Source organism: Rhinolophus sinicus, chromosome 3 (genome assembly GCF_057876585.1).
Source record: "Rhinolophus sinicus isolate RSI-liver-muscle chromosome 3, RSI-T2T, whole genome shotgun sequence".
Taxonomy (NCBI): domain Eukaryota; kingdom Metazoa; phylum Chordata; class Mammalia; order Chiroptera; family Rhinolophidae; genus Rhinolophus; species Rhinolophus sinicus.
In genome coordinates, this window is record NC_142503.1 from 116,347,594 (window position 1) to 116,370,619 (window position 23,026).

The following is a 23,026-nucleotide window of genomic DNA, read 5'->3' on the forward strand; positions in this document are numbered from 1 at the left end:
GGCATGACATAAATATTAGTATGGAGAGGCTACTATTTAACAAAAGCATTTAAATCCTATTTAAAAATGTTTATCACCCTTTTGTGATTCTTCTGTCTCTGAAACTTAAACAACTTTTGATATGCCATAATCGCTTAGAAACACTATTGTAAAGAAGCCATTAAGAATATTCTCTCCTCTTCCCCACTGATCCTTCCCTGCATTGAGGAAGAGTCAATATGCCATCACAGAAGAATGAGTGAGACCTGTCCCCTAAATTTCAATGATTGATACTATAAGCAAAAAAATAACGCAAAGTCTTCACTGGGTATCCTTTTGTTAATTTATCAGGTCTAGCTATCTTTTTATGGAAAAGGAGGCTTTATTCAAAATCCCTTAATGTTCAATTTCAAAATTCAAACAGCTCTGAAAAGCCAAAAAAATATTTTTTATAAGTTTGCTGCAAACTCATGCAGTAGCAAAATCTGATCTGGTGACAATTCATGTATTTCACTGCGGAAATATTCATGTGTTTGATTACAAAGTGCTTCTCTAAAACAACTGAAGGTATTATTGAACAAAGAGAATAATATATATAAAACTCTAAATTTTGAAACACATATACAAGAACTAGCTCCAAAAAGCTCCAAAAAACTTTAAATGAAGGATGTGGATCTGATTAGGATCTATGTTACCTCTTTAGTAGGTGAATATTGTACATATGCTATATCATATTCATTTTTTTTGGGGGGGAGGCTGAATCTTCAATATTAGACCATTTTTTATAGCATGCTCTAACAGATAATCAAGATTCCTAGCAACATAACCCACAAGGTTAATGGAATATACATGCTTTTCACAACTATAAAACCTCCCTCGATTGACTCAAGTCTGAAATGGGTTTCCCTCCTATGTACTCCCATAGTCCCCCCCACTGCTCCATCACAATTGTCAGTATTCCTTGCTAGACTGTAAGCTGAGTGATGGCAGGTGCTGCTGCACTTTATTTTATTTACCAGTGATTCCCAGTGTCTAACTCAATGCTCGGTGAAGAGTACATGCTTGATTAAAATAATAATTGAATTGAAGAGCAGAAGATAAAAGCTTCAAAAAATTTTCTAAGTATTTTCAAATAATTCAAGGTATGTGGAAAAGGGCAGGCACTACTCTCATTCAACTTTCATCTTTTCATTATTTAAAGCTCTTTTTAAGTCTTAGTTTACCAAAATATTTTGACAGCTGTCCATTCACTGACATTTCTATTGTGGCAATAATTATGTTTATTATTATTTTATTTTTTCATAATCTTTCAGGTCAATGATTACAATTATTTGTTCTTTTAAAAAAGCTTCAGTGTTTAAATATTTATATTTGATAACTTAAATATTTTGCTGAATTTCCAGTGCTACTGAATTTAAAAAAAAACGCTTATCATTATTAATAGCATGAATAGCAATAAGAGATTTGCAGTACCAATAAAACTGCTGCACTGCAGCATATTCAAATTCAAACATTGACTGGCTTTCCATATTCACCTCGGCTGAGTGCTCCCCCCATCTCTTATTATTTTATTTTTCTCAGTTTTACTAGTAGGACTAGCTTAAATCTTGACTCAGATTCTCTGGATTCATCATGATTTGAAAGAGGTGAAAATTAAATTCCTTCTTGTTTCTTATACTAGCTAGAGGCACTTGGAAATTTAAAATTCAAATTCATAAATGGAAAGCTGGCCAGAACTGAGATCAACACAGACAGATCCTGCTAACTGCCCTGTTCATGATCTATTCGTTTCTGAATATGCATGATTCTTGGTACTTCATTTTGGCTCAGGCTTGATTTCTTTAGAAGTTTTGACCCTGCGATGACCTTTGGTTTCTTTAGACAAGGTCTTGTAGATTTTCAGAGGATTGTGACGGTATCCTAAAGTCAGATTGTGGTTGTACATTTTCCCACAATTGTCACTGCTCATGAAGCAATAAAATTAACTGAATGTCTTACAGATCACCAATTTCCAGCTAATTTCCAAAGTCCAATAAAAATAACTTACCCTTTAAAAAACTTTGTGGGAGGTAGCTTCTAAAATGGTTCTCAATGATCCCTGCCTCCTTGGTAGTCACACCATTGTGTAATCCCCTCCCCACTGGTGTGAACTGGAACTAGTGACTTGCTCCTAATGAATACAATATGGCAAAAGTGATGGGATGTCACTTCTCTGATTAGGTAACAAAAGGTTGTGACCTTCCATTCTGCTAGCTTACTCTCTCTCCCCCGTTCATTCCAATGGAATCACCTGCCCTGCTAGGAGATGCTGCATGGAGAGTCCACACAGCAAAGAACCAAAGAAGGCCTTGAGGCCTTGAGCACGAGAGGAACTGAAGCTTTATTCTAACAACTTGTGAGAAGTGAATCCTGACAATAACCGTGAGCGTTATCTAGAAAGTAGACATTTTCCAGTCAGGCACTGAGATGATTGCAGCTTTATCAAAGACACAGAGTCAGAGGACCCAGTTAAGCTGCATCAGCTTCTCGACCCACAGAAACTGTGAAATAATAATAGCTGTTTTAAGCCTCTAAGTTTGGGGGCAATTTGTTACACCGCCATAGATAACTAATATAAACCTCAAAACATTTTTTGTCCTAAAACAAAATAAAACATAAAATCATGTTTTCAAATTATATACTTGTCTGGCTAATATGCATACATTAGATCTTTTAATATGATGCAAGTTCATTATTAGCAGGAAATACATAACAGCAAACAAAAGTTCTGGCACAAAATATTGACCCATATGTGTGAATTCCAGAGTTTTAAAACCTAAACTGATTCTTGGCAAGATGGTTCAATGAAAACTTTTGGAGAAAATGATCTATTTTACTGGAAGGAAAGAACATACTAACTAAATAGTCTGCTTAAGTTATGCCTGGTATTGTAGACATCAAACACATTACAGAATGTTATCTGGCCTCCTTCATACAGCCTAATGGTAAGGTTGTCATGTGGGAGAACTGTAGGTTATCCTCTTTTCATTAGAATTTTTTACAATAAATATAGGACACAAATCCCAAATATTTTTAAAACTAGACCTGTGAACAATTCTGAAGGATTAGTTGTTACAAGTTTAAGTCCTTCTTTGAGAAACTAAGATCTCAAGTTAGTTTTGCATAGTCCTCAAACTCATTTAAAAAATGTCTTTCCATTTCAACTCTGTTCTTTCCCTAGTCTTCCCAATCTCAATAATTGCTATTTCCATCTATCAGGTTGCTTAAGACAAATATTTGGACAGTCTCCTTAATACTCTGCGTCCTATCTAGGAAGTTTACTGCCTGGATGTCACGTAGATCGCAAGTCCCACTACTTCCATCTCCAATGACACCGTCCTGATCCAAGTCTATTCCTTCTTAAGGAGTCTCTCGACTTCTACTCTTGTCCGACTGCAATTTATCTTCCACAGAACAGTCAGGGGTAATCTTTTTGAAATGCAAATCAGAACATGTTCCCTGATTAAAATCTATCAACTACTTCCCTTGCCTGTAAAATAAGGTTAAGAAACAAAACCAAACAGATAGAAACTTTAACAAGGGTTACAAGGTTCTTCAAGATCTCACTGCATTCTGTTCCCTCTTCCTTATTTGTTCCAGCTGCCCTCTGGCCCCAAAGATCTTCCTTCAGTTCTCCAATGTGCCACTTCTTTGTTTTGGCTTCCATATGGAAGGCTTTAGCCCCTGGCTAATTCCTAGTTATATTTCTGGTCCCAGCTTAGAAAAAAAATCCTCTTCCCCTAACACAAATCTAAATTAGATTTCCCTGTTATACTCTCTTATAGCTCGTAGGAATTTTTCCTTATTGCATTCAATACAATCTGTAGTTATATATTTAAATTTGTTTCCATATTTAATACTTGTCTTTTCTGAAAGTCTTGCTTCACGAAGTCAAGGCGCAGTTTGATTTTGTTCACCAGTGCCTGACACACAGTATGTGGTTAAAAAATATATGTTGAATAAAGACATGAATAAAATTGTGCAAGATCCTGCTTATTGTAATCATAATTGGGAAAATATTTAAATCATGGACTTTCATTTATTAGGAGTTTTCTCTTTCATGTTTTTTATTTAGAATGAAATACATTCATTGTTAAGATCTGAAAAAAGATCTAATATTTATATTTGGTATGGCTATTATAACTCATCTATTTGTTACTTCAATCAATTCAATTGTAATGATCTGTACTTAGTTTTTCACTTTACAATAATTAATAACACATCTATATCAAACAATTATAAATACAGTCACTTTCTAATAGTCAAAATGGTTATTTCTGAATGTGCTAAAATCTATCAGGAAAACAGTATCAAAGCTATGTTATATCACAGAAGTAGTTTCATTAAAGACTTAGGCAGCCAGATGGGTTATCTATTTAAGACTTGGTCAAATTTAATGAGTAATGAGATATTACATTAAGCAGGAATTATTTAAAAATGAGCAAGATGACATGATTGCTAAAGTAAATTCTTTGATGCATTCATTTTATTACCTGTAAACAAATTTACTTAATCAATGTAGAGTTTATTGTGTTTAAATTGTTACTTAAATGCTATTTAAAAGTTTTTAATGCATTTTTACATCGTAATATAATATAGAAAATGTATGAAGACTAATATAAAATTCAATTACTAAGGATACAAATTTTATTAACAGGTCCCAGTTTCACTCCCTAAACAAGAAACATGATTCATACCTATTAATTTGTTCAAAGATACAACTAACATGTAGCTCTTCAGAATAATTAAAATGTACTCCTACAATATAAACATTTTTATTGTTTTACTATTCACTGGATTTATTTTTCACAAAATTATGAGCAATACTACAACCAATTTATACCACACAATAAATGATGTATTCTATGAAAGTCAAATGTTTTCAGAGTCAATATAATCACAACACACCTTTTTTGGATTCATGTGTTCACTTACAGTTTGCTTATAACTGCTTCATAGAGACAGGAGTTTGTATATTACAAAAAGGTTTTATTGATTTATTAATTACGGAATATACTAAGCATACTCAGTAAACTAGAAAAGTTAGCTTTGAAGCTAGTATCATATATCAGCAAGCTGAAGACTATTTCAGAGCAAAATCAGAGTGTTGGCACGGAAAGGACAAATGGTATAAACCGAACTAGCAAAAACTAATATTTGGTAAGTCCACTAACACAAACAAATCAGATCTCAGAGTTGCACACTTTGCTCAAAATGACAAAAATATTTACTTAGTATTTTAAAGCATACAGTCAATTATTCGATAATAAACTATTAAATTTCCTGTTTTGAAAACTGTTCTCTTATTTGAAGATATGGAAAGAAACCATTAACATTTATTTAATATGCTATAACATACTTTTTCTAGCAAATGATCCCTTTTTTCAATAACATATCCTACTTTAACTAATTCAGGTAATTCATCTGACTTTAATGTATATCTGGGGTGGGGCTGGTTAATAAATAATGAAAGTATTTTAAAATATGTTTTTGAGGAAATAATAAAATGTGTTGAAATTGACAAAGAGTAAAAAGGGTGTGGAAAAACTATACACTGGCATTCTCTCAAGCATCATTTTTTTCATTTTGTAATTTAAAAATTCGCAGGAGATCATGTAGCCAAAAGTGGTAATGTCTGTTCTGAGTTTTCTTTTTGAAGCCAAAGCGTAAAATTAGTATTAAACATTTTTGCCTTTTATTTATTTACTACGCCTTCTAAAATAGACTAGTCTGAGGACTTCTGAGCGCCTACGAATGAGCAAAGTGGGGGTTAGGCGAACATCAGCACGGCATGCTCATGACTCAGTGCCTCAGCTGATTTGTTCAGCTGATCAGAGCTGGTCCACCTGGTGTTTTTGAGCATAATAATTTTTTCTTTCTAAGTTGTAAACTGTTTAATTTCAACCCCTGCTGGACCACTGAATACTTAGAGGAAGCAGAAAATACACTGATGTCAAAATACAAATTAACGACGGGCATAAAGACAAGTCTGTAAAGTCACCTTAAGATTCTCTTAAAAAAAAAAAACTAAGATAAAACATTGGAATAATAACAGTATGTATTAAGTTTAGCTTTACATATGTTGAAATAAAAACCAAGACACCCACAATATGCTACTTGTGGAAATATTCTAGCAAATGGAAGCTGAAAAAAACTACTATTATTTCATTTAAAAGTAAAATGCTAAGAATTCCAAATATCATCTCATAAACAGTTATTTAGTGTCATAAAGTGTTACTAAATTTTTATCTACTTCTTTATATGCACGTAGTCCCTAAACCAAACTTAATATACCATTATAAAACTTAATAAATTATGCTTTTTCTTATACAACTGAAGGCAAACACCATATGATGTTACATATTATGAATATTAAAGATTGTACTTAAATAAAATTTATATAATGATCAATGAAAATTAGCTTATCTTATACTCCTACAAAAAAAAAAAAAGATGCCTAAAACTCTACCTAGAGAATATGTATTACTATTAAAGGGATTCAAGAGTCAAGAAAGGTTGGAAAACGTTGCTGTAACATTGCTGAGGTTTTGGATCATTTTAAACCCAGAAAAGTTTCAATTAAGGATTGAATAAGTGAGTGACTGATTTTTATACTGCCAAGTAAAATGCAGCAAGCTAGAATAACTGGTTAGTTTTATTAAGGTATCTTATTAAGATGGCTTATTAAGCTACTCACTACTGTTTTCTTAGGGCTTTAGGCTGATACTAAACTTTAAAATGTAGGATTCTTTCCTTCCCAACTTTCATAAAAGTTATATATAATTAGCACTGAATGAATTTTCCTAATGTCAACATTTCAAATTTTGATTAACGGGGAATACATATCAACCTTATTCAAGATTAATTCAAAAGACTGGCAACATCCTTTGGGAGACGAGTGGAGATAATACATCAATGCACCTTCAAACTTCAAACTAAGCCAGGGGCCTACAAAGAAAAGTAATATTCAACTTATTAATCTGGCATTGTCATAGCAATTCTCTCTACCGTATTTATCTTTGATTCATAAAAATCATATATTCTCAAATTGAAATCAACATTTAGGGAGTAGAACACAATCAGAACTCCAGATGGATATGGTAACTGATGGACACAGATGGTGGAAATAAAATAAAGATAAAGCAACAGCTGACAAAAGTGGTGCAGGTAATAACCATGAAGTAAGAAACAGAAATTCAGACAGAGGTAGGCTTTCTGGACAGTATATAATTAAAAACCTGGCCAAGTTCCACAGGGTGGGAAGAAACACAGTTGTTCAGCTCCATTATATCACTATCATGTCTGAACATGAAACACCCTTCAGTAGAAATCATACTAAAGTTACTTCTCATTATTATTATTATTTGAATGAGGGCAAATTAGGAATGTTTTTTTCCCCCTCCATCAGTATCTTTTTCATCTTTTATAGAGCATTCAACACTAGAACTATGGTGAGGTGCATTAGGCACTCAGATTAGATGAAAAATTTAAGGGAGTGTAAAAAAATTACTCATTAATCAAGATAAATAATATTTTAATGCAATATTTTTCAAAAATCAAAATTAACACAAAAACTCTATGATAAACAAAATATCAAAATTTAAATAAAGGATCAATACCTAGTCTAATATTGATAAATCTCTAAGGCAAAACTTCTTTACATTGTAGTGAGTTTCTTTAAAAGATGAATTTTGATAAAAGGTTGAATGGTTTAGGTCTATCTGCTATCATTTACATAAGCACAGATATTTGAGTAAGAAAAATTTCTAAAGTAAATTTAATAATAAATCCTTAAATATTATTCGAAGGCACTTGACATCTTGAAACCCTATGCCTAAGCCCTCTCTGATTTTTAAGTTTTAAACTCCTTGTATATGCTAAGTAAGTTTTCTTAAAATGGACTGACTGATTCTAGTACCTAAGTAGTTTCTTTTAACTCATTATATGTCTGATGGTCTCTGCTTGAATTAATTACACTGGGGGTTAGAAGGTGGTGATTTTCTAAACCTGTCATCCTGTCTACATATATTAACTGCCATTCTGTTGTACAGAAAGGGTTTCTTCCTTTCGATCCTCCATCTTTTCTTTAGTATTTTTATAGACTGTAAGATATAACAATTAAATATTCTATAATCAAATACAATTTTTTCTGATGTATAAATTGTCCCAAATTTAGTCAGTGGGAACCTTTTCAAGCTGGTTCCCTTGTCCTTTTGACATGACCCTATTAATCTTTGAATACTTCTTGCCCTCTGGCACAAAATGGTATTCTAGACTCACTGTACTTTTCCTGCTACAGACCTTAGAGCTTTGGTAATCTTTAATGGGAAATGGGGGAAATGTATTTAGAAACTGAAATCTGGGTGTTCAGTGTGTCCATTGCTTCTAACGCCTTTTCAATGGATAGAACTAAGAAAAAAATACTTATAAAGTCATGAATTTATATTGATAGTTTCAATTCAAATTTAATATTACAGCTTCACTTTTCCTAATGCCATTTATTTTACAGTGAAAATCTTGGCTCCTAATAGTACTTACTTAATTGCTCAATCCAACAATACACATAAAATAGTTTCAAAATCTTAATAACAAGTAGTACAACTAAGTATGACTACACTGAGTTAAGTTTAAGGTTTATTTGTATTTCTTTTTGTCCTTAGACTATATGAAACTAAGGATGCATAGTCAGAATCCGATGATCCAAAGATACTGGAATTAATAATTTTCTCTCTATAAGTATCTTACCAATTTGATATATAGTTAGGTACATTTATTTTTATTTGTATTCACTATCAGGGTTCCCCCCTGACCTTTTTTTTTTTAACTTGTTACTTCTTTATTAATCAGCTTTATTGAGGTATAATTTACATAGAGTACAATTAATCACTTTTAAATGAACAATTTGATGGATTTTGATATAGGTATACACCCACCACCATCATAATCACAGGGAACATTTCCATCATCTCAGAAAGTCCCCTCATGCCCGTTTACAGTCTATCCTTCCCTCCCCACCTACTCTGACCCTATTGCAACTATATATCTACTTTTTGTAACTATAGTTTTATTTTTAATTAATTAATTACATTTATTGAGGTGGCACTGATTAATGAAATTATGTTTCGAGTGTACAATTCTGTAATACATCATCTCTATGTTGTATTGCATTGTATGTTCATGACCCAAAGTCAGATCTCCTTCCATGACCATATATTTGACCCCCTTTACCCTCTTCTACCATGCCCCTCCCCCTTACTCTCCAGTAACCACTAAACTGCTGTCTGTTTCTATAAGTTTGTTTGCCTGTTTTGTTCGTTTGTTGCTCTCGGTTTTATATACCACATGAATGAAATCATATGATTCTTGACTTTTTCTGTTTTATTTCGCTTAGCATAATCTCAAGGTCTATCAGTGTTGTCACAAATGGCAGTATTTCATCTTTTCTTATGGCTGAATAATACTCAAATGTATATATGTACCACATCTTCTTTATCCAATCATCTATCAAAGAATACCTGGGTTGTTTCCATGACTTGGCCACCATAAATAATGCTGCAATGAACACAGGGGTACATATATCTTTACGGATAAATGTTTTCAGAATTTTTGGGGTAGAAACCCAGAAGAGGGATTGCTGAGTCATATGTTAATTCTATTCTTAATTTTATGAGGAACCTCCATACTGTTTTCCACAGTGGCTGCACCAATTTACATTCCCACCAGCAGTGTATGAGGGTTCCTTTTTCTCCATAACACTTGTTATTACTTGTCTTGTTGATGACAGCCATTCTAACAGGTGTGAGGTGGTAACTCATTGTGGTTTTAATTTGCATTTCCCTAATAGCAGTGAAGTTGAGTATCTTTTTGTATATCTGTTGGCTGTTTGTATGTCTTCTTGGGAAGAAGTGTTTGTTCAGGTCCTCTGTCCATTTTTTACTTGAGTTTTTTCTTTTTTTTGCTGTTGAGTAGTATGAGTTCTTTACATATTTTGGATATATTAGCCCATTATTGGAGGCGTTGTTTGCAAATATCTTCTCCCATTTGGTTGGTTGCTTCTTTTTTGTTGTTGTTGATGGTTCTTTTGCTGTGAAAAAGCTTTTTAGTTTGATATAATCCCATTCATTTATTTTAGCTTTTACTTCCCTTACCTTTGAGGTCAAATAAACCCAAGGTCCATAAGATTAGTACTTGTGCTTTCTTTTATGCAATTTATTGTTTCAGGTCTTATATTTAGGTATTTGTTCCATTTTTGAGTTAATTTTGGTACACGGTGACAGATAGCCGTTTAGTTTCATTCTTTTGCATGTGGCTTTCCAATTCTCCCAGCACCATTTGTTGAAGAGGCTGTCTTTTCTCCATTGTATGTTTTTGGCTCCTTTGTTGAAAATTATCTGCCATATATATGTGGGTTTATTTCTGGGTTGTCAATTCTAGTCCATTGTTCCGTGTCTGTTTTTCTGCCAGTACCATGCTGTTTTGATTACCATCACTTTGTAGTATAAACTGAAGTCAGGGAGTGTGATACCTCCAGCCTTGTTCCTTTTTCTCAGGATTGCTCAGGGTCCTTCATAATTCCATATAAATCTGATGATTTTTTGTCCTATTCCTTTAAAAAATACCATTTTGGGATATTAAATCTGTATATTGCTTTGGGTAATATGGCCATTTTATCTATGTTGATTTTTCCAATCTATGCACACAAAATATCTTTCCATTTCTTTGTGTTTTTTAAATTTTTAAAAATCATGTCTTGTAGTTTTCAGTGTATAGGTACTTCACATCCTTTATTTAGTTTATTCCTAGGTATTTTGTTCTTTTGCTTGCAATTGCAAGAGGAATTGTTTTTTTTCCCTTTCTTTTTCTGAAATTATATTGTTAGTATATAGGAACGAAATGGGGTTTTGTACATTGATTTTGTATTCTGAACTTTACTGTATGTGTTTATTGTTTCTAATAGTTTTTTTTTTGGTGGATCCTTTAGGGTTTTCTATATAAAGAACCATGTTGTCTGCAAATAATGACAGTTTTACTTCCGGAAACTTCTCCTCTTTCATTTCTGATTTTGTTTATTTGTGTATTTTCTCTTTTTTCCTTAGTGAGTCTAGCTGGGGGGGGGGGGTTTGTCAATTTTATTAATCTTTCCAAAGGACAAGCTCATTGTTGCATTAATTTTTTCTGTTGTCCTTTTGTTCAATGTACCTGTTTCTTTTTTAAATTTTATTGGGGAACATTGGGGGACAGTGTGTTTCTCCAGGGCCCATTAGCTCCAAGTAGTTGTCCTTCAATTTAGTGTGGAGGGCGCAGCTCACTGGCCTATGTGGGAATCGAACCAGCAACCCTATTATTCAGAGCTCGCTTTTTCATTGTATATATGTACTATTTTAATCTTTTTATTTTACTTTAATTTCTGAATATGTAAAATATATACATGGTTCAAAAGTCAAAACTACATAAAAAAGCATGATCAGAAAAGTTGCACTCCCATCCCATATCTGCATGTATTTCTCACCTACCTCCAAAGGTAGCCATTTTCATTATTAGTTCCTGTGCCTTTTATTTTTATTTCTCACATAAAAGGTAGCATATTGTAAGTACTAGATTTTTTCCAGTTAGCAATATGCTAGAGATCACTCAATATTAGTTTTTAGACATCTCCCTTACTCTTTTTTTGTTAATGGTTACACTGTATTGCTCTATGTGCCATCGTTTATTTAACTGCTCTCCTATTTATTTGTCTTTTTTTCTGTTTGCTTAATACTATAATCCTTACATTGTTTAATATTCAGGATAGATTCCTAGAAGTGATTTTTCTTAGTCAAAGGGTAAATGCATATGTAATTTTGTTAGACATCATCCCATTCTCCACAGGGGTTTTTATCATCTTGCATTCTCACAGTAATGTATAAGAATGCACAGAATCCTCTTTAGTTCTAGTTTCCAAGGTCTATGTGAAGAAGCTCTTTTTCCCGTTACATGGTGTTTACATTATGTCTCTGAGGCTAAAACATTTTTCTCACTACCAGGTGGTTATAACTTTTTATTTAAAATGTATAAATAAAAGATATTCTTCAGTCAATAGCTTGCATATATAGAGCACATTATACTTTTCAAAGTACAGTGGTACCTCGGTTTTCGAACGTCTCCGTTGACGAACATTTTAGTTTACGAACACCATAAAATTTTACAGATCTATGGTATCATTAGATAGTAAAATTCATGCTAAATTTACAGTTATAGGGGTTGATTTTAAAGGTCTGGAACGGATTAATCCATTTGCATTATTTTCTATGGGGAAAGCGTGCCTCGGTTTTTGAATGTTTCAGAACTTGAACTATCTTCTGGAACAGATTACATTAGAAAACCGTGGTACCACTGCACTTTTACGCTTAGGTAAAAAGCGTAAAATGGCTTGATCCTCAGAGCCATGTTTTGAGGCAGACAGGGAAAGAATATCAGCTCTACTTTCAGATGAGGAAACTGAGAAGAAACACAATTTAATGATTTGTACATACCCAATTTACGACAGTCAAGGGTCCTATTAGTTCTCTGATATTTCTATTAGGTATTAAGTTGCCTCTCCTTTAACTTTTAATTCTAGCCTTTTAATTTACTTATGTTAGTGTCACATACTGATTGAAGTATTTGGAATACAGACTTACTAATTATATTTTCTTCACAAATAATAGGAATATGAAAGCTATTAATCAGTTATCTAAGTTCATATTTTAAGCTTATTTTGGATAATTAAGCTTAATTTGCTTGGGTTTAGTTAAAAATTTTTACAAACTATAAAAAGCTAACCAAGTCTTATAAATAAAATTTATTCTGGAAAAATACACCAAATTTTAAAGTAAGATTTATTTATGTAAGCATAAGTAACAAGCTGAATATAGTGAAATACCTTCTAATATATAAACAATTACTATGAATGTCTATCATCCTAGAAAACCAAATGCAAAGTAGCAAAAATATAATTTCAAGTCTGCATTAAAGTTCAAAGGCTTTCTTTGTACTAAATAATGTCTCTTTGCATTCTCTGGAAAGGTAAGGAAAAAAGTTCTATTCCAAGTAGAAAATATTTTGGTCTAATGTTTTAATTTGATTGATTTATCATTGAGAATGGCAACATATTTATCCTATCACTTAAGCTTCAAGAAAATATTAAAGGGTAACATAACAGACATTATATATATTCAGAGTCCTCAAACAGAAGCAATGAAATCAATGACAGTAACTATAAACTCCAATTTTGGTCTCTTTTTTAAAATGTAAGCTGTTTTCTATAAAGCACAATCTGTACATTTGTCATTTATTTTTGAAGATAAATGTCGTTTATTTTTGAAGTTGAAAAATAACAAAAAGACTTTAGACCCACATGTAAAAGGTACTGTTTTTTATCCTTTTCTGAGACATTGACCTGTATACTCATTTAAAAATGAACACCACATCTTTAGTTATTAAATCTTTGTTTTGATCTATTAGTATTCACCAAAGTGCCATTTTATAAAACCTCACACTGAATAGACAAGGCTGGAGGTGACCATCTGCAGCTTTAGAGTCTGCATTTGAATTGATGAAAAGAGCTTTGTGTTTTCATTGCCAAGTTTGATTCTTCCAGTCATTAGGCATTCCCCTCAGATCCCATCAATGAAGCCTTACTCTCTTACACCCATGTGTTAAATTCTCTTCTCCTCATGGTTTCCTTTGCCAGTTCTACTCAAGAATGACTATTGGGTCTTAGCCACATTCTTCTCACAGCTGTGTTAAAAAACAGCATCAGAAAGTCTTCCTAAAACCCATACGTGTATCTGGTCAATTCTCTGTCTTATGGTCACCTCACAATGTGGTGTGATTATACAGAGATTCATTCTTGTTCTTGAACTGTGCTACTCCCATCATTCCGGGAAAGATTAGGCCCTCCAGTTAGCAGTAGAGAACTTCTTGTAAGACTGATGTGAAATACACATAGCTCAGAAGGCAGACTACTTTAAAGAGGAAGATGTTTCATGATTTTAAATGTTTATATGTTTTTTTAACCATTATGTAGCTCATCAAATGGTAACATAAAGAGAAATAATACATGCTTTCATATGCTCTTAGGATACTGTCAAGTGCAGCAAAGGAAAATGTCAAATAATAATGATGTTCCAAGAACTATTAGTTTGAATGGTATAAATGCCAAAACAGTAAATAAATAAATAAAATTAGTAAGGTTAGTAAGAACTGAAGAAAAAAAACTGTTTCTGTTGAGTTGTTAAAAAATGCACAATAATAATAAAGGAAGAAAGAAGATGCATCTCAGCTGCTACTACATACTGTGTTATTACAGAATGACTTGTTTTCTCTTTAAATAAAAATGACCAAGAATGAAGTTTATTAATGGACAATGTTTATGATTTCACTATTAGACAGTTACATTGAAATAAGCAAAAGATTCTTTCATTCTGTATTTATTGAGGGCCAAATATGCACATGGGCAAATCTCTAATAAAGTGGAGAGAAATAATCAAACATGGAATCCTAGATCTAAGTGAAATTTGTATTTCTACTTGCTCTGGGGTACAGTTTAGTTTTTTTTTCCAATTACATTTTGAAAATAAAACCTATACCAAGTAAGGAAGTATCCATCAGATTTTAGATGAATATGCTGAGGATTTATTAAAAGAAAACCAGACCCTGATATATGCATTTATATGTATGTACATATAAATACATATATATATAGACATTTTCTATATTAACAGATAGATACATTATATCTGAGCTTCTATATGTTTAAGAACAGAAAAAGCAAAGGAAGAAGTTCTGAGTGAATTACCTAGTATAATGAGATGGAGCAACACCCAAGTAAGAATGATGAAAAATTCTAAAAATCTAATTTCTGCAATAGCTTCCCTTTCCCCTTTACTACAACAAAAGTATTCTAAAGTACACTAGTGGTTAGTGCTATTGTTTCCTTTTCAAGGAAGTTCAAATCACATTGTATATTTTATATTTATCAATTCTAAAACTATTCTCAAGTTAAGTCAGATGAATTCTCCTATCTTCACAGAAGTACGCAGGAGCTATGTAGCCTGTCCAGAGTTAAACAACAAGATGGTTTTTAACTAGAGCTGAGAAAAGCACCAAGGAAAAGGATAGTTGTGAGATCATATGGCCACTCTAAGAAACTTACGTTTCATACGTATGTATGTGTGAAAATCACATGTCTCTGAGGTATAAGAACTCGTTGTGTTTTTCCCTAAACCTGTCATATTCTAGTTAAAATGTACATGACCAGCTTTAGGTGGATCCTATAATTTCCCTAAAATAATAGGAACTCCATCTCTGATTTTTTTATTTTAATTTTATTGCGGAATGTTGGGGAACAGTGTGTTTCTCCAGGGCCCATCAGCTCCAAGTCAAGTCACTATTCTTCAATCTAGTTGTGGATGGAGGCAGCTCAGCTCCAATTCCAATTGCCGTTTTCAATCTTAGTTGCAGGGGGCACAGACCATCATTTCATGTGGGAATTGAACCAGCAACCTGGTTAAGAGCTTGCACTCTAACCAACTGAGCCTGCATTTTATTTAGTCTTAAACATATTCACTCTCATATTCACTCTTTTGTTCTTTTTCTTTCATTCCTCTCCATCGTGCTCATCTGAAATATATTTTTTCTATATTAGTTGGCAGCAGTGTATACTAGCCCAACTAGAGATCACCTAGTATGGAAAGATAGGTTCTGATGAAGAAGCAGATCAAATGTAAGAAGCTGAGTGGTAATTTAACTTTTTAATCCCTACTTTCATGTTCTCATGATTCATTCCATAAAGTTAACTATAAAAGGGAATTTATCAGGGAAAGTACTGATTTGTAGGTTTAGAGAATTCCCTTTCTTCTTTAGCCTGGATCCTTCACTTTCCACTTCATTGGAATTTCTCAAATTCTGGGTTAGGCTCCAATTTTAATAGTCCTATCTTAATCCTTCCTTGGTAAAAAGGAATGAATGAAACAATTAAAATTATGTTTCTTTTTCATGTCAAAGTGAGATATTTCCTAAAGCAAGGTGTAAGCCCAAATTCTTTAGTTTTCATAAAGAAATGAATATAATTATATATGTATCAGACATGGTAGATATTGCTATATAATAAAAGTAACTCTAAAGAGACCTACTTTAAATACTCAGTGGATGGGAAAGGTGATGCACTATACAAATATGTAATGAAATTACATTTTTAAAATAAAATACATACTTGTTTGATAGAGTGCAACAAGACATGTATTGCATAAGTTCAATATGTGTTTAATTTAAAGACATGTTATGATTTACAAATCTAGAATATTAAATTCTTAAAAGTGTATCATGTGTTCAAGAATAAAAATTAAGCATGTTAGATGCTGTATATCTTAACAATGATTGCTAAGTAAATAGCGAAGTAAACAGAAGTCGTCTGAATCCATTTTCCTCCTATAAATGACAATAAAGCTATATCTAATTAGATCTAGATTTAGAATGTATCTTCTGGTTGATTGGGATGTTCAATTGTACATAAAATATCACAAATTAACTATTTAACTTTTCATTTGCTGAGGTATGTTTTATATTTCAGAGAGCTTTTACATCTCAAACAAAAATATTTTGAAAAGCAATTTAAGAAAAGTTTTAAATCCTCCCATTTATTAGTAATAAATCAAAGTCAACTTTCAACATTATATTAAATGTTGTTTCTAAACCTTATGCTGAGTTGAGAATTTATGAAACTTATTCTTTGATTGAATCAACAAGTATTTATAGGTTCAGACATAGCTAATATTGCCGTGCAACTTACAGTCCAACCAAGAATTTATAGGAAAAATATCACATGTAAAGTTGGCAAGAAGCAGAATAATTTTAATGGAAAAAAAATGTAATTATAAAAAATTCACTGGTATCTTTCATATTAAACTCTAAGAATATTTAGCACAACTATTTTTCATTATGGTTAAAATCTGGTTGTAGAGTCAGAACAAAACTTTGATGAAGTCTTTTGATGAAAATTGTAGGCTTTTCTTTTTTAAAAATAAGAATAGCAGGCTTTTTTTTTCTTTTTTAAATCAAGAAACTGTGGAAATGCTCTGTTCCCCTTCCCAGCACCCAGAGTCATCTATCCTGTTTTATAATTCAACCTGCAAACAGATTAAGCAGCTGAGTTTGTGGAAAGTATGTTTGCTCTACGCTAAGAACCCTTGTGTGACACTATGGTGACTCCCCTGACACCTCGAAGAGAACTACAGACAGTTCTTACTCATCAGCAGGGTAATCAGGCTGAGAATTCACAATTTCTTTGTAACCTCAACTTCCTCATAGAAACCAGTATTTGGCCACAGTCAGGACAGACTTTCTGTTAGCTTTACATGTTGTTCTTTTTTTTCCCTGTCAGTACCACTCAAAAGATGCAGTATGTTCTATATTTCATAATGAAATGTTTTATACTGATCTTTGATATTTCAACTATTCAATTGAAAATTAGCAGAACACATGCAAATCTTAAGTAATTAAAAAAAAAAAGAAAAGTATGGAAAGAAAGAAATTTGTAAATAGTTGATTCATTTTTTCGTGAAAAAATTTTTAAAAAGTATACAATTTTTTCCTACATATTTTTGTCCAATATATTCATTATACAGTTACAATTTATGAGGGAATTTGAGTATCAGTGTAAGTCTGGCCCACAGTAAAGACAATATGTGACAAAAGTTATTTCACTGAGAAACCGAGATCTTTGATTGATCTTCTGACCTTATAAGCATGGTTGTAAATACTTTTAAGTAACTATGTGTAGTTCAGGCATGTTAAGCATAGTGGACTATATTTTTTAAATCCTTTGGGAAACTTTTGTTCTTGGCCACAAGATGCATATCTGTAGATGGAAAGACAGAAAATAAAATACAGCATAAAGAGCCATAGAGTTTTAAATCTCTCGTAATAATAAAAACATCGATTAATGAATCGGTGTGTCAGTGTTCTCTTTAATAAATGAAGATCATGGATAGTCCTTGGCAAAACAGTTAAGAATTTTTCTTATAAAGTTCTCATGCTCTTAACTTGTTCTTCAGTTCCCTCTACTTCCACATGACTCTCCTAAACCAAATGCATCCAGGATCATCAAAATAGCATTCTATAAGCTAAATCACAATGTGCTCTTCTTCCACAAGCATGTACAGTTTTTAAGGAGAGATACATAAGGAGAGTAATGCTTAACCCAAGGGAATGGATTTTTGCTGGTGAAACTATATAGGCTTTATGACCCCTGGGCCAAGAAGCTATTTTTGGGTACTGAGGTCTGCTATTCATTTCATTTTACCCTATAAGTGACTATATGCCTATAAATATTGGCTGACTTATGGATGGTAATTCTGTATAACTTTCCCTTTCAGGCAGACGTCTATAGGTTAAAAAATTTAAGAAATATTTGACTCTGAAAGAAAACATAAATTTAAAATTTTACATTTACTACAAAAAGTATATGGTCTCTCTCCACTATCACTGAAGATTTCAGGTCCTTTAAATGTAATTAAACTTGATGGAAGTTGGTGGTTAGAGCAAGGGTTAACAGCTGATCTCTAGGAAGTAAAAGATCCCAACTCTGAGGACAGGGAAAGGATGGAGGTGCCAGTGAGGGGAGTTAGGCGTGAAGGGTCATATTCTTCTACGACACTGGTATGCTCTGGGTTCTGGGTTGGGATAAAAAATTTAGATCTAGGACTTAAAGCAGATCAGAGCACATCTCAAATTTTTCTGTGTATTCCTGACCTGAACTGCTTTTACTTGGTTCTGTCATTCTATCACACTATTAAATTGTTCTAGTTCATTTGTTCATAAACATTTACGGAGTGCCTACTTTACAGCAGGCATCTGTGCGAGTATTTGGAGGGCACGGGAATTAAAAGGTGAATAAAACACTGTCCTTGTCTTGGGAAAGTTCAATGATGGGTAATTTTGCAGGGAGTGGAGTAGACAGGAAACAGATATACAAAACAATCATAACACTTAGATGATTAAGACCTCTAAAAAGGTATGGACTAAGTACTATGAACACAATAAAGACCGAAAAAATAAAGAAACATCGTAGGGGTAATATTTAGGCTGGACTTTAGTGAGTAACAAAAATTTGACCAGGTACTAAAAGGGAGGAACATGTTCTAAAAAGAAGAAATAGCATGTGCAGGGGTTGTGGGAGGAAATAACACTAGAAAAATGGGAGAAGGCTAGTGATAGACCTCATGTCATGTTACGTTATTTACACTTTAACTTGTAGGGGAGGAAGAGCCCCGGAAAGTTTTTAAATAGAGAAGGTAATATAACCTGATTTATGTTTTAGAAAAATCAACTCTGGTGGCAGTGAGAAAGATAAACTTGAGAGTTACAGGCAGGTAAACTAGTTTTATGATTATTTCAGTAGTCTAGATGAGGGGATGAGGAGAGCCTGAATTAATGTAATTAAAGAGTGAGGATGGAGGGGAGGGAATCAGGAGCTATATAGGCAGTAGACAAAACAGGGACTGATGGCAAAGTGAATGCAAATGGTAAGAAACAGTGAGGGAACAAGGACAGTGCTGAAATAGCTGAAGACCATTAGCTGAGATAGGAAATACAGGAGAATGGGGAGGTTTTATTTTCTGGGGAGTGATTTTCAATAAAAATACTAGGACAACACACAGAAGAGAGTCACTTATCTTTCTAGGAAGTTGGAGAAGACTTTGCAGAAAAGAGGAGATTGAACTAGTCTTGGTAATTTGATGAATATGATGATACTAATAATATAATTTATAGAATGCTTACAATAAAGTGACTGGCACTGAACTAGGCATTTTACATGCTATCCAGTTTATTACTCACACCAACCCTGCCTGTAAAGCCAGTATTACTGACCGAATTTTTTAACTAAGGAACTTTTGCTTCCAAAGGTTAAGTAATTTGCTCCAAATCTCACAGGAAATAAGTAGGAAAGTAGGGATTCAAACACAGGTCTGTCTGACTAGACTGCAAAGCCTGTGTCTATCCTCTATGCTGCACTGCATCTCATACGATGAATATGTTTCTCACGGGGGAAAAAGGACAAAAGGCTCCAAGCAGAGGTTACCAACATATATAAAGGCATTCAGACTTGAAAAGACAGAACCCTTCTGAACAAGGAGATAGTGCAGTGTGGAGTGAAATGACTAGAGAAGGAGGGACTATGCAACACGCATTGTTCTAAAAGCATTATATGCATTATCTCATCTAATTCTTTTAACATTATGAGATAGGAATATTATTGTCCACATCAGCATAATGTTTTGAAGTAGTATGTCCAAGTTCAAATACCTATGCATTCTGAATCAGAAGCATGAGTTTTTAAACTACTATGCTATACTGCTGAAGATACATGAGCATCTTTACTTACTTTTTACCATGATCATATATTAGTTTCATAATAAAAATATAATTAGAAATGGGTCATTGAATTCAACAGTTAGGAAATTATTGGTCATTTTAAGAACAACAATTCCATATAAGAGCTAGCCATAGTGTATTCAGTAGCAGAGGAGTAAACAGTAATTGAAAAATTTGAGATAGTTAATATAGATCATTTATTCAAGAAATTTGGTTGTGAAGGAAAAAGGGAAAATGTGGATGTTTTTAGTTTCAATTGTAATTATTGCCTGGAACACTAACATATTTACAAAGGGCTTTCAAAAATAACTGCTAATAGTAGAAATTTCGGATTAGACAGAGAATGAATGCTAATAACATCTAACTGAGTAGTATTATAAATTGGTTTCCTTGAGGGTTATCCTCTTAAACCCAATAAAATAAGCTGATGTCCACATTAACTGCAATAAGATATGTCACCCAACTGAGGGCAATTAAAAATGAAATACAGTGGATTGAATACGAAAAGAAAAGCCTAATAATATTCCATCTATGTCTTATTGCTGGAAATCAGAATAAAAGACTTAACATTTAAATGAAAATCTAACATTTAACTGTTATACGCGACATAATTGTTGCACTTAAACTGTGTCCATGAACTGGTACCATTCCATTGAAAAGTTCGGATCTGTGTGGTTCAGTGTAAAGAATAAGGACAATATAGTAAGTTTTACAAAAGGTGAAACTTACTGAATTTAAAGAGTTATTTGAGATGATGTTATTTCTGCTTCCTGGTGTACAAACTTATTTCTTTTACAAAATGATAATGATAGCTAATGAGACCTGAAAAAAAAAAGGGTTAACAACATTTCCAAAGATTTTTTTTTTTAGAAATCTAATTGCTCTCTGGGAAACACTGTTGTAGGGAATTTTAGTTATGTATAGAAATTAAAGGGTGACACGTAAAGGATTACATACATAAAAATGTAAAAATAATTAAACTTGAAATTTGTAATTATTTGTAGACTTTAAGCAAACAGAGCTAAATTAGATCCTGAGTGTCAAAAGTTACTGATTTGTAATTTACAATGTAATGGGATCTACCTATATGTTTTGGTGTTCTTAGAATATTAATGTACATTGTGAATAACTGGATACAGTTTCTGGTTGAATATAAACCTAATCTTTAAATCTACAAAAAATATACCATAAATCACATGTTTCAAGATACACTGATAATAAAGATTAATATGCAGTATTCCTACTCTGTTTTAAAACAGTCTTGATTGCAGATTTACCTTTGGTTTTTACTCAAAATATAATTTCAGGGATGCTGGGGAAATGGTTGAGAAGACTTATTTTCAAATAAAAAGTAGTGAGAAATAAGAAACCTTGCAGTTAGCACTACTTCTTCATACTGTGAAACTGAAAAAAAAAAAGTTAAGGACAAAGGTATGTCTTAGAAATTGAAGGCGACTAGGTATGTGAATGATGTAATGCTGTTAACAATACATAAAGAAGGGCTCAGTTTAAATGACAAGTTTTATTACATTAAAGCTGCTTTGGAAAATTCTGCTACAATGTTCAAGTCCCATAGATTAATGTTCAAGTGACTTCTTTGCCTGTTATTTGTTAACATTTTGCTGGCTATCATAAAGACTGACTGATTATGCAGCTTTATTTAAATTTTAATAAAAATGCAAAGATCACTGAAAATAAACAAATATAATTATGCACTGTGAAAACCTGTACTGAATACTTCAGAAGAACAACACATGCAAATTAACTTCACTGTACCACGTTCTGTGTACCTAGAGGTCTCAGATTACAATGTCACAGATGATCTCAACTCAAGCAGGATTATAGAGAAGCTAAATGAGTTAAGTTGGTAACCCGACTGTCTCTTCCCTTACTCATAACTTTATCTAGTACCTACGAAATGATTTTAATAGCATGGCCTTCCAGAACTGGTACAGACCAGTTATAGTTATTCAATAAATGGTCTGCTCTCAACAGTAGCTATGATTCCCAAGTAAATGGCTTTTTGACCCCAAATATGGACATGACAGGCAATCTGAAAACGTTCATCTGGCTCAATGTACTTTTGTCTTAGACTATTAGCAGCATGCAAAATAAACAATGTATTGTTTCGTTGTCAAAAGAATGTTTTTATTTTGGTTTGTTGCATGCTTTTGAAATAATGCAAGGTCACTTTACTCACTTCTGCACTTTGTCCCTGGCTGCCTGGGAGGCCTCCATGGCGCGCTGAAGCTCTGCCTCCGTGTTCGCCCGATCCGTCAGCGCTTGCTGCAGCTGGGCAGCCAGTTCTTCATTCTGTTGTTGAGTGATGGAAACAATGTTCTCTCTACTCTTTAAAGCTTCTTCATAGGTACTAAGGGTATGGTTAAATTGATCCTTCAGATTTTCTTCTTGGGATAAAGATTTGTGTAAACTGGGGAAATACAAAAATAAGAAAACATAAATCTGTAGGCTGACTGACCAATAATCCATTTCACACAAACATCTCCAGTTAGAAATATACATTACTGAAAATCAATAAACACATACTCAGATGGTTAAACAAAAATAATTTTTATATCACAATCTTCTACATGATAATTATTCAATTTCTCTA

General features: G+C 32.9%; 1 protein-coding gene across 13 annotated transcripts in view; it reads right to left on the minus strand.

Annotated features, from left to right (window-relative positions):
* Window positions 1-23,026, minus strand: part of MIPOL1 (mirror-image polydactyly 1) — a 253,677-nt gene that overhangs the window by 16,134 nt on the left and 214,517 nt on the right. For all 13 annotated transcript variants that reach the window (XM_074328163.2, XM_088796867.1, XM_019749153.3 and 10 more), the window contains one exon: window positions 22,613-22,843. In XM_074328163.2, coding sequence (XP_074184264.2) covers window positions 22,613-22,843 — 231 coding nt within the window. The remainder of the gene's footprint in view (window positions 1-22,612; window positions 22,844-23,026) is intronic.